Source organism: Phalacrocorax carbo, chromosome 25, assembly GCF_963921805.1.
Source record: "Phalacrocorax carbo chromosome 25, bPhaCar2.1, whole genome shotgun sequence".
In the NCBI taxonomy this organism is placed as follows: Eukaryota; Metazoa; Chordata; class Aves; order Suliformes; family Phalacrocoracidae; genus Phalacrocorax; species Phalacrocorax carbo.
The window spans coordinates 6,041,437-6,057,567 of NC_087537.1; the positions used below are offsets into that span (position 1 = coordinate 6,041,437).

Sequence of the window (16,131 nt, forward strand, 5' to 3'; positions counted from 1 at the left end):
TTTATCTCTGGCGATCTCGAGGATTTTATTTGTTCTTCTCAAACAGTTGAGCTGCAATCGAACGCATCTCTTGTGGACCTGCTCCGAACCCGGCTCCGGGCAGAGCTCGTGGGGAGGCTCAGGCAGGCAAGCTCTCCCCTCAGCAAGGGACGGACGGACGGATGAGTGCCCTGTCCATTACTGATCCACCCGGAGGTTTCAAAGGTCCCCGAATGCCGTCGGTCCGTGTCTGCCAGGGGGTTTGGACATGGGAGCTGGAATGAGCCTTTGCGAGGAGCCGTTATTAAATACCTCCTGAAGCGGGGATCGGGGGTGACCTGGCTGGCTCATTTTCATTAAAACAGAGACCAGAATAAAGTAGGAAGAGTTAGCGGAGTCAAAGCAGGTAGAAGAGTTGACCAGTGCGGTACTTTTAGGGGAGTTTTAAGTTTTTTGTTAAAGCATTTGCAGATAAATTATTTATTCCTAGGAGTTAAATGTAACAAGTTTGGGGTAAATAGATGGAGGGCAAAGCCTGTGGGTGCGCAAAACCTGGGAACAGCCATTGCTCTGCAAAGCCCATTAGGCTACGTTTGACCACTAATCTTTCCTGATATTAAGTTTTTCACGTTAAGCAGGGGCTGAGAACTACGGTTCACGGTAGTGGCGAAGTGTAGCACCCGCCGCCGGAGCTGGTGCCGTCGGACACGCGCCTGCGGTTGTCCTGTCCCAGAAGAAAACAAAAATGCCGGGCAGCGCAGATGCGGCGAGGGGATCGCTCGCTCGCTCGGGCAAAGAAGTCGCTGGAAGGAAGTGCCCGGGATGAACGAGGAGGACCCAGGGTTCGGCGCTGCTCTTTCCCAGCCAGCGAGATCCTGATTAACTCGTTACCTCTCACCGTGCCGTGCCGCCGGTCTGGCTCGGGGCGGCGCGGCGGTGCCTCCCTCCGCAGCCGCACCGGGCGCTGGCTCTGCCGAATGATGTCATGGCAGAGGGGAAGGGAGCGCGGCGGCCACCGGGCTCTTGAGCAAGTAGCCCTCGAATAGTTTCCTTTTTCCCCTCCCCGCCGATGCCAGTGCGTGCCCCGGAGCAGGGCGGGTTTTGCCAGGCTCGTGTTACAAACCTGGCGTGACCCTCAAAGCTGAGTCCCTCGGCCACGGCTGCCTTAAACCCCCTGATTTTGTAGGAGCCCGCCTGCCCACCCCGAGCAGGGCAGCCCCAGGGCACCTTTGCTGCTTCCCCCAGGTCTGACCCCACTGGATTGTCATAAAAAGGCTGGTTTTTCCCCCGGCTGTAGCCGGGGTGGGGGCAGGGGGCTGGGTTACCCCAGCTCAGCCCTGCCTCCCCAGGGACAAGCCCCATTAACTCCCCCTGGACAGACCCTGCTGTCCCTTGCTTATGGCACAGCCCAGAGCAGGCTCAGGCCCCTCCAGTCCTTTGCCCTCTAATTTACCTGGTTTTCCCCCAAAACGCCCGCGGAGCACAGAGCTGCCCGGAGCATCTGCCCCCCCCAGGTAGGGCAGCAGGGAAAGGGAAGGTTCAGCCGTTGTGTCCGATCCACTGATCCCTCGTCAGCCATTTCGGAGGCCAAGTGCTGACTACCAAAACTTCTCAGGGCTGCTCCAAACTTTTAAGTCCTTCCCCCCCCCCCCCCCCCTTGTAGCTTTAAAGTACATTTTCAGGCAGTTTTTGGCCCGATTTCAGCTACTGACCTGGGGGTCTCACAGACCTGGGAGGAAACAAAAGTTTCACTGAGCCTTTAGGCAAACACACTTTAGCTTATTGGTACATGAGCGAGGTGCACGCTGCGCCCATCGCACACCCAGCGGGAGCTGCTGCTCCTCTTCCAGGGATTTTTAACTATTTCAGCTCATGGAGCAGGATTAGAATTGGAAAAGGGGGGGGGGGGGGGGCGTGTAACAAAAAGGGCTAAGTCAACAATTACAGCTAATTTTAATCAAACACCACCACAGACCAGTTGGCCCATCATGAAAATAATTCCGTGTGTATTCCCATCTGGAATGGCATTCTGAATATTTTCCAGAAATCACACCGAAACCGTTACAGTTACAAGTAATTAGATTTATTAGACCTCTATACTTTTTTTTTTTATAGTCAGTTTTGGCCAATTTACAGCTTTCCTGGGGAATTTTTTTTTGGCTTTTTTTTTGTTTAGACACAAAAAAAAAAAATCATAAACCAAATCTCACCAATACATCAACACCCCCCCACCCCCCCGCCCCAAAACAGCCCCCCGCGGAGGGGGGGGGGGGCCCGGGCAGCGCCCCAAGCCCCCGCTCCCCTTCGCTCCCGTTAAAAAGGGCCGGCGGCGTCTCTGTACAAGGTACCCCCCGATCCACCCCCACCACTGTAAAAAGCCCCCCCCGCGCCCCCCCCCCGCCCCAGTGTCACTCCCCCAGCTTGCAGGGGCTTTTCTCCTGCCCGGGCAGGTCCTTCTCCCGCAGCAGCTGCAGGTTCTCGGCTCGCAACCTGTCCACCTCCAGCTCCAGCTGCCGCACCCGCGCCGTCTCCGCCGCTTCCCCGCCGTGCTTCTTGCTCTCCATCCTCAGCCGGTTGTTCTCCTCCTCCATGCGGGAGAGGCACTTCTCCAGCTCCAGGTACTCCTTCACCAGCTCCTGCTTGCTCATGTTCTGCAGGCTCTCCACATGGTACCGCTCGTAGGTCTCCGAGAAGTCCCTCTGCAGAAACTCGCTGCCGTCCCCCCCCATCCCGTCGCTGCCCCCGTCCTCCTCCGCCGCCTCCTCCAGGAAATCCTCCTCGCTCGTGTCGTCCGACTTGGCGGCCGCCCGCCGCGGGTACAGCCCGGTTTTCAGGTCGGGCTCCTCCTGGTCGTGGTCCTCCATGAGGAACTGGGTGGTGTTGTAGGGAGCCACCGGCTGCCCCTTGGCGAACATCTCGGCGCGCAGCCGGGAGGCGCGGAGGCTCTGCCGCTCGTCGAACTGCTGCTTCTCCTCCCAGCTCAGCTTCGAGTACGGCTTCCAGCGCCGCTTCTTCTTCGACGGCCGCCGCCGGTGCTTCTTCTTCACCGGCCACTCCTCGGTGCGACCCACCGACGGCCGGTACCGCGGGCCCAGGCCGGGACGCGCCGCTCCGCCCGTCCTCGTCCCCGCCGGCCGCCCCTCGGCGCCGCCCGCGCCCTCCGCCTCCTCCGCGCCGGGGGGCGGCAGCCGCCCGGCCTCGCCGTCCGCCGCCGCCTCGCCGCGCTCGGCCTCCGCTTGAGGCTGGGGCTCCGGCTCGCCGCGGGGCTCCGGCTCCGGTTCGGGCCCCGGCTCGGGGGGCGCCGCGTCGGCCATGGCGCTTGGCTCCGCTGCCTCTGGGACGGGCGCTACCCGCGCTGCATGGGGCCGCGCCACACCGCCCCGCTCCCCTCAGGCCGCCCGGGCCATGGCGCGGGGGCCGAGGCCCCGGGGGTCGCCGCCGCAGCCGCCGGTCGCCCAGGGGTTAACGCCGCCGGGCCCGCCCCCCCGCGCGCATGGCACGCGCCACCACCGCCGCCGCCGCCTCCCCCCTGCCGCCGCGCCCCGCCCCCCCACCGCGCCGCTCCCGCCGCCGCCGCCGCCGCTCCCCAACTGGCGCTCCCCGCCCGCGCCCCGCCTTAAGTACCCGCGCGCGCCCCGCCCCGCCCCGCGCAGGCGCGCTGCCCGCCCCGCCCCGCCGCGCGCGCGGCCCCGCCCACGCCGCTCCCCCGACGCCGCCGCTACGGCTCCCCAGCGCGCGGGCGGTGCCGCCCCGCGGCCAATCGGCGGAGGAGGGGGGGCGGGACCAAAGGCCGGGCCCCGCCCCGTCCCCGGCTGCGGCGGGAGGTGGGGAGGAGCGTGGGGCTGCGATTGGCGGCGTCCGACGTCACTCGAGCCCGGTACCGCCAATGCGGAGGGGCGGCGGGCGGGGCCGGTCCGTACCACGCGCGGAGGGGCGCCCCCGTGCGCGGGGCCGCGCGCGCCCGGCGACCTTCAGGGGCCGCGCCGAGGGCAGCGCCTCAGCCCCCCCCCCCCCCCGCGACGGCCCGTGGGGCGGCCCGAAAGGAGTCCCCGCCGCGCGGAGGAGCCTCCGGGCTGTCGTGCGGCGAGCGGAGCGTCCGCCCCGGTCCCTTCGCCCCGGCGGGGTGGGAGGGGTCTGTAACGGGCCGGGGGCTGGACGGCACGGGGGAGCTGCGGGGGAGGGGGCGGGCGGAGGAATCGCGGAGCTGCGCTGGGTGCGGCGGAGCTGCGTTGCGCGGAGGAAGATGTAAACAAACTCGAGCAGAAAAAAGTCCCTCCTTAAAGGGACCGCGTGCCTGTTTTTCAGGGGCGGCGCGGAGCCGCGCTCCCGGACGGCCGGGTCCGCCCGCGTGCGGGGGGGGGGGGCGGGGCCTGTCCCTGTCCCCCCCACCCCCCCAGTAGTGGTGTCGCCCCCCCGTGCCGGTGTCAACCCTGTCACGGGCCCCGGGGCCCCAGGCCGGGGGCGGGGCCGGGCTATGGGGGAGCCATGGGGGGGGGCACCTTGTGGGGCACAAGGCCCGGGGACCCCGCGGTGGTACCGCTGGGACGGGGACTGGGGGGAGAGGGGGCGAGTCCCGGGGGTCTCCAAGAGCCCCCCGCAGAGGGGGGGGGTCAGGGCTGGGGGGCCCAGCTGGCAGCGGCCTGCCGGGTCCGGGCCTCCCCGCGGCAGTGCCACCCGTGTCACCCGGAGGAGGGGACCCCCCGGGCAGGGAGGGATTGGGGACAGTCCCCCCGCACCGGGGGACCTGGCAGCCGCGGCCAGGCCTGGCGGGGCAGGGTCAGGGACGAGCAGCTGCCAGCACGGCCCCTGCCCGCTGCGGCGACGGCGGAGCGGCCAGGCTGGAGCAGAGCCCGGTGCCCCGGGGAGGGCCGCTGTCCCCTCCCCGCCGCAGGGCACCAGGCAGCCGGGGCTGGGCCGAAAAGGCAACTTTAATTCAGGCAGGTTCCGATGTTCAAGCGCTTTGCACACCCGGTCTCTGGGGACAGCGGCCATCCCGCACCACCCACCCAGGGCCGCGGTGCCAGCAGGCAGCCCGTCCGTCTGTCCGTCCGTCCGTCGGTGTGCGGTAGCGAGGGGACCCGCCTGGATCCCATTCGGGGTGTGGGGGCGATCCCACGCTCTGCTCCCCGGGGATGGCCGGTCCCTTTGCCGTCCCGGCGGTGCTGGCGAGATCCTGAGAGTGACGGTGGCAGTTGGGGTGGTGGCTCCCCTCCCTCGGGGCAGGGGTCCCGGCCTGCAGGAGACCTCACAGCTGCGTGATGCGATTCCCTTGTTGATCCCGTGGTGCTTCCCCGGCTTGTGCTAAGCAGGATGGGGAAGGAGGGGTGGCGGCAGCCCCAGGGGGCCGTCGTGCGCCCCATCTCGGGGGCAGCGGTGGGGACACGGCGGTCACCTCTTCCTGCCCTGCCAGCGGCGCAGCAGCCACTGGGTGACGAAGGGCCAGGTGATGAGGAAGAACAGGGTCCGCGGAGAGAGGGCCAGGGGCCATGAGGATGGTGCCTGGTGAGGGGACAGAGAGAGGCGGTGTGGGGAGGGGGACAAAGGTGGCACCGGTGTGACCAAACACCCCCCTGGCCCTCCATGGAAAGGCAGGCGGTGGCAGGCCACTGTCACAGCCCAATGGTCCTCGTCACGGCTGTCATCCTGCAGAGGTCTTGCACCAAAACTTGTCCCCGGTGCCCAGACACAGGGGATGCATTCCCAGGTGTGTCTCCTGCTCTCCAGCTGAGGGACCCTTCCCCAACCGTGTCTCCGGCCCCTTGGTGTGGCAGGGCCGCCACACAGCGCTGCTGCCGCCTCCGCCTCTGACTCACCTGCTCAGCAAGCGGCTGGCCAGGGCCGGGCCCAGCTGTATCCCCCTGCGAGAGAGGAGAGAGTTTGGGGTGCACCCCGCTTCCAGCCCCTGCACCTCCAACCGAGGGAGGGAACGGGGAGAAGCAAGCCCACTCAGGGCTCCTGCGAGGAATCCAGGTGGTGCAGCCGGGCCGGGACCCCAGGGGTGATGGGAACGACGTGGGCAATGGTTCCCTGCCTGCACCCCAGGCGGATCGCAGCAGTACCCCAAACCCCGAGGTCTGTCCGCACGCTGTGCTGCCTGTTTGCAGGGACCAGAGCCAAACCCTGCCGGCCAGGCCTATGCGGGTGCGGGCATCATGGCCCTGCCAGGCGGTGTGCGGTGCCTCCCCACACAGCATGGCACGGCGTGTACCTGTGCGGAGGCGAGCGTCTCCAGCTCGCTCAGGCGCTCCAGCACTCGCCGCATGTCATCCTGCAGGGCTCGGACCGTGCTGGCCACGCAGGCATCCAGCTCCACTGGCAGCCCTGTAGCGAGCTCCAGGGTGCTCCTGATGTCCTGCTCTGCCCCGGTGAACCGAAGATCTGTGGGGCACAAAGACAGGTGCTGCTCAGTGGCGGTGGGGCTGGCATGCAGCGTCTGCAGGGCAAGGCAGGCTGAGCACTGCCTCACGCTCCCCAAGGACCACCGGGGCTGGCACAGACCACTCTGTGCGCCGGCACCCAACAGCGAGCAACGGACTTCATCGGGTGCCTGCACCGCAACCCCAAGCCCCTAGCCCATCCGCCCGCATCCCCCTCTGCCAGCTGGCACCGGGCCTGTCCTCTGGGCTACAGGCCACTGCATCCCCCCAGCGCCACAGTGGTGGCAGTGGGTGACCACCCAGCGAAGGCAGGAGGCCCCAGGCCTGCCTGACTGCAGCTTGGCAAACACCCAGATAATCTGCGCTGCAGGTGGGAGATGGGCAGGGGCTCGCTGGCATCCCCCATGCACACCAGTGACCCACGGGACAGCCCAGCCTGGCTTTATCGGCCTCGTTACAAGTTAACTCCCAAGGTCAAGCAGCCCAGGAGGGTTTGCAGAAACATTAACGGGGAAAGATAAGCATGAGAGGGGTGGGCTGTGCCCAGGTGAGGCGGCGGCACCACCACTGCCGTCCCACGGGTGAGGGTGGCGATGCCACGGGAGCAGAAAGGTCCCCCCGGGGTTGTGTCTGGGGTAGCTGCAGAGGTTGGCAGGGCACTCCTTGTCCCCTCTCTGCAGCGGCACAGCTCAGCGCCTGCTTGTCCCCAAATGCCAGCAGCGGTGGCGGCGGGTGGCGTTTGGCTGAGTGGCGCTGCAGGATCAGGGTGTCCCTGGGACCCGCACCCAGCTCCACCCGCTCGCCTCCCAGGCAAAGCTCACCCCCCAGCACCACGCACATCCAAAGGCACCTGGCACAGGTGCTGGCAGCAGGGACCAGCAGTGGGGACCACAGGGCCTGCACTCCCCACCCAGCTGCTGGAGAGGAGCCAGCAGAGCATCCTCAAAATTAGGCAATTTAGCACCGTTGCAAGGAACAGACAACACAGGAGATGTGTCCTCAGGGGTAAGGACACTGAACTGCTTGGGGACCAAGGATGAAGAGAGGGGATGCTGAGGCCTTCTTGTGGCTACTGAACAACCGACCCCTGGGTGCTGGAGCCAAACTGTTGTTTTCCTGGTGGTGGTTGCAGCCCTCACCTCTCTGCTCAGCCCCCCAGTGCTGGCCCTGCTTGCAGGGAGGTAGGGAGGGAGCAGCAGGGAGGCACACAGGAGCCAAACGCTGCACCCACCTCTCTTGGAGCCAAGGGCTGCGAGGCCAGCGCTGCTCCTCCCCTCTAGTCTTCTGCCTTCAGCCCGCTCTCCCTGCCCAGCGCTGCAGGGCATCGGCGGCTCAGGCCCGGCCTGGACACCGTTCAGGGAGAGCCCCAGCAGCTGCCCAGCCTGCGCGAGAGAAGGGCCCTGAGACCCCCGCTCCCCGCCCTGGGGGCTGCGGGAGGGCGGCAGGTGAGAGGCGTGCAACGCCGCGGCAGTGGTGGTGTCTCTCCCCCTGCCCTGCAGGGGCATTTTTGGTGACAGAGGGCACACGGGGCTGAGCGAAGCTGAATCCCACCAGCAGCACCAGTTAGCACATGGCTGGGAAGTGACAGAGCACAACTCTGGAGAGGAGCGAGGTGCCCAGGCTTGGGACAGTGAAGGAGCTCCAGGGAGAATCCAGGCAAGCAGGCGCCCTCCTCCCTCCTGCCCACTGGGTCCCCCGAGCCTTGCCGTAGCACCTCAGGTGCCAAGTGCTGCCAGTGGCGGCACCCTGGTCCGCAGCAGGGGGTGGAGAGCGAGCAGCAGGGGTGCAAGGTGCCTGCAGCAGCCCTGCTCGGGGCCACCGGCCTCGCTCAGCCCTGGGAGCCCACCAGTGACCCTCTGGGACTGCGCTGCAGGAAGGAGGGGGGCTGTGGGTGGTGTGGGGCACACCAAGGGCTCCTCAGCCTCCCCTCGGTGACGGAGACCAGGCTCCGAGAGGGACACAAAGCGAGTGCTGCAGCCAGGTGGCCCCTAGGTTTTGGGGGGCTCACCAGGCTCCCAGGATGGTGGTGCTGAGCGGCAGCGTGGCAGTGCCGCGGTGGTGTGCGGAGCTGGGGGAGCTGACAACACAGAGAGATCTGCCTGCACAGCGCAGGCAGGGCAGGGCTGGCAGCAGGCAAAGGCTCCACCGTGGCACAGCAGGACCCCAGCCCATCCCAGCCCTCCACTACCTGCTCAGGCTCCATCTGCTCCAGGGTATCGCAGTACACGTCCCCCTCGGAGTCACTGGTCACCTGGCTGCCCTCGAGCGCGTTGGCGGTGGGAGCCAGCCCACCTCCTGGAAGGGAAGCACATGGCTCAGCCGCAGGCGCCGGCAGGGCAGACGCGTTCCGGCTGCGTCCGGAGGGCAGCAGAAGCTCAGTGCAGCCACACAGCAACAGGTCCACAAGCGGGCAGGAAGCCAGAGTCTCTGTGCACAAGGCGAGGCAGGAGGAGAGGGAAACTGAGGCACAGAGGGGGACGGAACCAGCTCCATTACCACTCCCCAGATCGTGGCTGTGAATCCGGGACCGAATTTTCCCTTCTCCTGCCTATGGTGTTGCAGAGTCCCGCTCACAGGCAGGCACGCCCTGGCACGGTGTCATTTTATGGTGGGTTTCTCTGCCCACGTGCAGCTCCCACCCAGGGAGAGGGCTGCTGCGGTGGCCAGCCCAAACCCTGGCACATCAGGGAGCCCCTCCAGCAGGATCCCTGGCCCTGGCCGCTCCAGCAGAGAGCAGGCACCGTTCCCACACCACCAACTGCCACCGGGGTGGCAGGGCGCCCTGCCGCGCAAGCACGGATGCTGCCCAGCTCCCCACACACTGCAAGCCCAGGATGGGCACGGCCTGGATGCAGGCACTCACTCGGTGACCATATATGCTCCTTGGGGGAGGGCCAGGACGGTGGCAGGAGGAACGCCTCCCCAGAGCACCCTACCCAGCCCAGGGCACTGCGAAAGGCCCCTCCGGGCCAGGAGAGCCACGTGTGCCCTTGGGGAAAGCACAAGGAGGTGGGTGGGTGCTTGTATAAGGGGCTGTATGAGAAAAGCCAGAACCAAAGCATTAGCCATGGCACAGGCGGGGGGGCTGGGGCTCAGCACCATGGCTCCCAGTGCTGGAGAAGGGGCAGACTTGGCTTGAGCCAAGGAAGAACATCCCCTCCTGCAACATGGACCTTCCAGGATGGTGTTTTCCCAGTCCACAGGGAAACAACCTCGCCTTCTCACTGTGGTTTAGCAGAATCAGGCCCCTTTGCACAGATAAGAGTCAAACCACCATGCCCAGGGTTATGCCAGCGTCGAGAACGGCGCCAAGAGCTGGACCCATGTAAAGCTCCAGCTTGCGTGACTTGGGCAACACCCCAAACACCGTCAGGGTCAGACCAGAGGTGCCAGAAGCCAACAGCTCTGCGGGCAGCCCAGCCCTGTCGCCGATGCATCCTCCGTGGGGTCTCTGCCGGGTGCTGGCCACACCAGGGAGACCAACCTGGCACGTGCTGCCTGTTGCGCTGCTCCCTGGGCAGGGCATCTTCGGGGCGCTCTGGAGCCGGGCTGCTCGCGGGGTCGTCCTGGCTGGGGTCAGCCGTCCGCTCCTGACTGCCTGCACGGAGGGGAAGGGGCAGAGGAGAATTAAAGCGTTGCAAGTGCAGGCTCTCCAGCAGCTGGGCTCGGCACTGCTTCCCCACCAGCACAGCTGGGGGACACGCGGACGTGGGGCCACCCTCCTGCCAGGCAGACCAGACACACGCAGCAGCTGGCAGAGATGCAGAGGGGATGGCTGCGTTTGCTGGCAGCCCAGGAATCAAGGTGAACTCAACTGGTCAGCAGGGTCTACCCCGTGCAGACTGTCTCGCTCGCCTGGGGGTGGCAGGGGGGCCCCAGCAGCAGCAGGCAGAGGGATCAGTGCCAGCCGACAGCTGGGTAAACACCGACGGGTGACAGCCACCATCCTCATCCCCTGGCAGGGGACACTGCACACCCACGGTAATGAACAGAGCCTAACGCAAGAAGAGAGTGCCTTGTCTAGGCAGCGCATGCCGCCATCGCCTGCGAGGGCTTTCATCAGGCAGCAGCACCCCAGGGAAGGCCCAGGACAGCTGCCTCCCCAGGGATCCAGCCTCCTCACCACCCTGCAGAGCCCATGGGGTTAAGCCCAGACATGCAGCATTTACAGCAGCCCTCAGGACTTTGCTCCCTGCTCCTGGCCAGGCAGGTGTGTGGCAACGCTGCCCTGCCTGCGCCTTGTCCGCACACCTCCGCCATTCCCAACCTGCCTCACCACCGCAGCAGGCCCGGCTGTGGGACCCCCCAAGCCCAGCCTGGGTGACTGAACCCCCTGAGGGGGACAAGTACAGCCCTCACCCTGCACAGCAGTTTGGGCCAGGGCTGCCCTGCTCAAGGACCATCCCAAAATCCCGCCTCAGCGTGTGCATTGTGACCCCTGAGCCTGCCCCACGGGGGGGGTGGGCACAGGCAGGGCCCTGTTGCCTTGCACAGCACTGCCTGGCTCCAACACCAGCCCCCTGTGCCCACCAGGCTGGCAGCAAAGCATCAGGCCTGCGCATTAAGGGATTAATCGTCAGTTCCCAGTTGCATCAGAATCTTGGCCTATGTGTACAAGACGCTAGTGAAAGCTCTGCTGAATGGAAACTGGTCAGGACCCTGAACTGTTCACGATTTGGGTTCCAAGAGCCACTTAATGGTGTGTTGACTTTGTAAATAAACCAAACCAAACTTGCCCAGACTGCCACTGCGCAGCACCTCTGCCCCTGAAGAGCTCCGCAGCCACCAAGGGCCCCGTGCCTGCTACACTCCGCTCTCACCTGCCACAGCGTCTACAATGACCTTTCTCCTCTGGATTATTGGTAACAAACGCTTGCAATCACACAAAATCTGAAGGCGGGTTTGACAACCTTTAACACCAATGACTCAACAGGCTTAAACCACCGTTTCAGACACCTCGGGTTCATTCGCTTCACAGATGCTACCAGGTTTAGATTTAAGTGGCAGTGTCGTTTTAAGTGACACTAGCGCAGGATGACACTCCCAAGCAGGTAACAACCAAGAGTTCAGACCCAGCTTCTACATTCCAGGAAAAAATTAAGTCTATTTGCCTTTTTAAGGGATTCAGCATCAAAATGGAGGAAAAAAGTGCCTGGGTACCACAGGAAGGAGCAGCCATCCTGAGGCCAAGCCTTACTGGCAACACGTTTTCGGCATCCCTATTGGCAGCAGGGGGTGACAGTAACTGTCAGACGCATGACAGACGCCTGGGGACATGCGGGGAGTCAGTCTATTTGCCAGCGCTCTTCTAACATTAGCAAAGCATGGACACTTTACACATCTGCTGTGAATATACCCCAAAAGCTCATGTGCTACCCTACTGGAGATAGGACATGGCCAAATGTCCAGATGTGTAGCCGGCAGGCTCGCTCCGCAGTAGCCAACAGCTTTCTGAACAACCACGTCCAGCCCCTCACACACTCAGACGCTTCTCACAAGGCAGAGATGCTGAGGACTGCCCTGCTGCAGGGGTGGGACAGTCCCCAGCCACTTCTCAGCGTGAGGCAGCAGCCACAGGCATGGGAAGGGCTGGGAAGGACTCTTCTCTAGCACAAGGTGGTCCCAGTAATCCTGTTTCTCAAGCCCAGCTTCTCCACATCCACTCCACTGCAAAAACTGGCTGGCCTATCCAGATGTTTACATCAGATGACCTGCACTCTCTATGCACAGCCCGCCCTGCCTGGAGATGGGCCAGCGCCAGGAGAAAGCACAGCCTTCCCCTGCAAACAGTCCCCGGGAGCTGATCCCCTGCTCCACTGTGTACAGGGATTTGGGCCAAGGGGCATTTGGAAGCCAAATCTCAAGTTCTCTCCTCAAAGAGAGACAAAGCCCAGACTAAAAAAACACCTGCACCACTTGAAGAGACACTTGTTTGCTGGTGCCCAAACGAGCACCTCAGCAGCAGCTGCACCACCCTGGGGGAGTCAGATGGGACGTGGTGTGTCCATCCTGTCCCACCCCCTCAGGGGGCAGCAGAAGGATGTGCCTTGGGAAGAGCGAAGCAGTGCAGAAGCAAGCAGGGAACAGCAAGAGTGACAAGCCAGGAAAGAAGAGCATGGTACAGAGATGCAGGATGCACTGGGCACGAGCAGAGTGCGGAGGCTCCCACTCACCCCCTTTCCTCTTGAAGAAAGCCTCGGGGGGCCGGGGCATGTCATGGATCACCTCATAGAGGGGCTCGAAGTACCCAAACATCTCCTCCGTCGTCTCATCCATGGGCACCGTGTCAATGATCTGGGGAGGGACGCAGCTTGCAACGGGCACCACTGAGCACCCCACCTGCTCTCCCCCTCCCCGTTACCTTTTGGGCCACCTTCTTCATCTCGGCCACATAAGCCACCATCGCCTCCTCCTTGGACATCCTCCCCAGGCTGTGCCAGGCGTCCCTGCGGGTGATGGCGGCTGTGAGGCGGGGAGGAGGGGGGTAATTCCTACCAGAAGCGGGCCGCCCCCCACCCCCCCCGGCGGCCTTACCACTTGTACCGGCCGATGGGGTCCCAGAAGCCGGGCCTTGGGCCTTGGCAGCACCCCGCCGTCGCCTGCTTGTAGTAGCTGTAGAAACGCAGCATCTCCTCATAGGAGGGCCGGTACGAACCTGCGACGCGACACGGCCTCAGCGGAGCGGGGCCGGGACGCTGCCGCCGCCGCCGCCGCCGCAACCGCAGCGCCCCGGCCCCGTTCCCGGCTCCTACTCACCGCTCCGGGGCAGCCCTTGGATAACCTGAACGGCGGCGCGGAACTGCGCCCCGCAACCCGCCTCCTCCATGACCCCCGCACCGACACCAGCCCCGCTGCGCGTCCCTCTCCCTGAGAGGGGAGCGCAGGGACCAATCAGCGCCCGCCTTCCATCGGCCCCCCCGCCCCGCGCCCAATCAGCGCCTCGCTTCCGAAACGGGCCACCCTGCCCCTTTCCCGCCCCTTCGCTCCCGGCGCGCCGCAGCCAATGGTGAGGCGCGGCGCGCGCTCCCCCTGCTGGATGGATGGAGCGTGCGCAGCAGCCCCGTCCCACCGCGCGCCCCCTGGCGGGCTGCGGGCGGCACTGCAGCGCGGCGGGGACCCGGCACGGGCGGCCGGTGCCGGGGAGGGTGCGACGGGCAGTGAGCCCCTGCACCGGGACAGTGAGCCCCTGCACCGGGACAGTGAGCCCCTGCAGCGGGACAGTGAGCCCCTGCACCAGGACAGTGAGCCCCTGCACCGGCAAGTGAGCCCCTGCAGCGGGACAGTGAGCCCCTGCAGCGGGACAGTGAGCCCCTGCACCAGGACAGTGAGCCCCTGCACCGGGACAGTGAGCCCCTGCACCAGGACAGTGAGCCCCTGCACCGGCAAGTGAGCCCCTGCAGCGGGACAGTGAGCCCCTGCAGCGGGACAGTGAGCCCCTGCACCGGGACAGTGAGCCCCTGCAGCGGGACAGTGAGCCCCTGCACCAGGACAGTGAGCCCCTGCAGCGGGACAGTGAGCCCCTGCAGCGGGACAGTGAGCCCCTGCAGCGGGACAGTGAGCCCCTGCACCGGGACAGTGAGCCCCTGCAGCGGGACAGTGAGCCCCTGCACCAGGACAGTGAGCCCCTGCAGCGGGACAGTGAGCCCCTGCACCGGGACAGTGAGCCCCTGCACCGGGACAGTGAGCCCCTGCACCGGGACAGTGAGCCCCTGCAGCGGGACAGTGAGCCCCTGCACCGGCAAGTGAGCCCCTGCAGCGGGACAGTGAGCCCCTGCACCGGGACAGTGAGCCCCTGCAGCGGGACAGTGAGCCCCTGCACCGGCAAGTGAGCCCCTGCACCGGCAAGTGAGCCCCTGCAGCGGGACAGTGAGCCCCTGCACCGGCAAGTGAGCCCCTGCACCGGCAAGTGAGCCCCTGCAGCGGGACAGTGAGCCCCTGCACCGGGACAGTGAGCCCCTGCAGCGGGACAGTGAGCCCCTGCAGCGTGACAGTGAGCCCCTGCACCGGGACAGTGAGCCCCTGCACCGGCAAGTGAGCCCCTGCACCGGCAAGTGAGCCCCTGCAGCGGGACAGTGAGCCCCTGCAGCGGGACAGTGAGCCCCTGCACCGGGACAGTGAGCCCCTGCACCGGCAAGTGAGCCCCTGCACCGGGACAGTGAGCCCCTGCACCGGCAAGTGAGCCCCTGCAGCGGGACAGTGAGCCCCTGCACCGGGACAGTGAGCCCCTGCACCGGGACAGTGAGCCCCTGCAGCGGGACAGTGAGCCCCTGCACCGGGACAGTGAGCCCCTGCACCAGGACAGTGAGCCCCTGCACCGGGACAGTGAGCCCCTGCACCGGCAAGTGAGCCCCTGCACCGGCAAGTGAGCCCCTGCAGCGGGACAGTGAGCCCCTGCACCAGGACAGTGAGCCCCTGCAGCGGGACAGTGAGCCCCTGCACCGGGACAGTGAGCCCCTGCAGCGGGACAGTGAGCCCCTGCACCGGGACAGTGAGCCCCTGCACCGGGACAGTGAGCCCCTGCAGCGGGACAGTGAGCCCCTGCACCGGCAAGTGAGCCCCTGCACCGGGACAGTGAGCCCCTGCACCGGCAAGTGAGCCCCTGCAGCGGGACAGTGAGCCCCTGCACCGGGACAGTGAGCCCCTGCACCGGGACAGTGAGCCCCTGCACCGGCAAGTGAGCCCCTGCACCAGGACAGTGAGCCCCTGCACCGGGACAGTGAGCCCCTGCACCAGGACAGTGAGCCCCTGCACCGGGACAGTGAGCCCCTGCATCGGGACAGTGAGCCCCTGCACCGGACAGTGAGCCCCTGCACCGGCAAGTGAGCCCCTGCAGCGGGACAGTGAGCCCCTGCAGCGGGACAGTGAGCCCCTGCAGCGGGACAGTGAGCCCCTGCAGCGGGACAGTGAGCCCCTGCACCGGGACAGTGAGCCCCTGCAGCGGGACAGTGAGCCCCTGCACCGGCAAGTGAGCCCCTGCAGCGGGACAGTGAGCCCCTGCACCGGGACAGTGAGCCCCTGCACCGGGACAGTGAGCCCCTGCACCGGCAAGTGAGCCCCTGCACCGGCAAGTGAGCCCCTGCAGCGGGACAGTGAGCCCCTGCACCGGGACAGTGAGCCCCTGCAGCGGGACAGTGAGCCCCTGCAGCGGGACAGTGAGCCCCTGCACCGGGACAGTGAGCCCCTGCACCGGCAAGTGAGCCCCTGCACCGGCAAGTGAGCCCCTGCAGCGGGACAGTGAGCCCCTGCAGCGGGACAGTGAGCCCCTGCAGCGGGACAGTGAGCCCCTGCACCGGGACAGTGAGCCCCTGCACCGGGACAGTGAGCCCCTGCACCGGCAAGTGAGCCCCTGCACCGGGACAGTGAGCCCCTGCACCGGCAAGTGAGCCCCTGCAGCGGGACAGTGAGCCCCTGCACCGGGACAGTGAGCCCCTGCAGCGGGACAGTGAGCCCCTGCACCGGGACAGTGAGCCCCTGCACCGGGACAGTGAGCCCCTGCAGCGGGACAGTGAGCCCCTGCACCGGGACAGTGAGCCCCTGCACCAGGACAGTGAGCCCCTGCACCGGGACAGTGAGCCCCTGCACCGGCAAGTGAGCCCCTGCACCGGCAAGTGAGCCCCTGCACCGGCAAGTGAGCCCCTGCAGCGGGACAGTGAGCCCCTGCACCGGGACAGTGAGCCCCTGCACCGGCAAGTGAGCCCCTGCAGCGGGACAGTGAGCCCCTGCACCAGGACAGTGAGCCCCTGCACCGGGACAGTGAGCCCCTGCACCGGGACAG

The 16,131-nt window shown here is 66.0% G+C and overlaps 2 protein-coding genes across 3 annotated transcripts; both read right to left on the minus strand.

The window, feature by feature from the left end:
- Positions 1-2,040: 2,040 nt before the first annotated feature.
- Positions 2,041-3,552, minus strand: HEXIM1 (HEXIM P-TEFb complex subunit 1). Its single transcript, XM_064472998.1, has one exon. It carries the CDS (start codon positions 3,291-3,293, stop codon positions 2,388-2,390), a length of 906 nt encoding a protein of 301 aa, XP_064329068.1. The 5' UTR covers positions 3,294-3,552; the 3' UTR covers positions 2,041-2,387.
- Positions 3,553-4,889: 1,337 nt separating this feature from the next.
- Positions 4,890-13,243, minus strand: ACBD4 (acyl-CoA binding domain containing 4). 2 transcript variants are annotated; one of them, XM_064473090.1, is made up of 11 exons: positions 13,113-13,243; positions 12,891-13,011; positions 12,718-12,802; positions 12,530-12,650; positions 9,841-9,954; positions 8,545-8,651; positions 7,588-7,738; positions 6,188-6,357; positions 5,793-5,837; positions 5,372-5,478; positions 4,890-5,280 (listed from the first exon to the last, which is right to left on the minus strand). In XM_064473090.1, exons 1-11 carry the CDS (start codon positions 13,180-13,182, stop codon positions 4,908-4,910), a joined length of 1,464 nt encoding a protein of 487 aa, XP_064329160.1. In that variant the 5' UTR covers positions 13,183-13,243; the 3' UTR covers positions 4,890-4,907. The 2 variants fall into 2 exon arrangements, with proteins under 2 accessions (XP_064329160.1, XP_064329161.1); XM_064473091.1 differs by having other exon boundaries at positions 5,139-5,478.
- Between the last annotated feature and the right edge of the window lie 2,888 nt (positions 13,244-16,131).

Coding starts and splice junctions, on each gene's coding strand:
- HEXIM1 (XM_064472998.1), bottom strand. CDS start 3,293: ATGGCCGACGCGGCGCCCCCCGAGCCGGGGCCCGAACCGGAGCCGGAG.
- ACBD4 (XM_064473090.1), bottom strand. CDS start 13,182: ATGGAGGAGGCGGGTTGCGGGGCGCAGTTCCGCGCCGCCGTTCAGGTT. Junction 13,012..13,112: donor CCAAGGGCTGCCCCGGAGCG/GTGAGTAGGAGC, acceptor GTCGCGTCGCAG/GTTCGTACCGGCCCTCCTAT. Junction 5,838..6,187: donor AGACGCTCGCCTCCGCACAG/GTACACGCCGTG, acceptor CCTCTCTCGCAG/GGGGATACAGCTGGGCCCGG.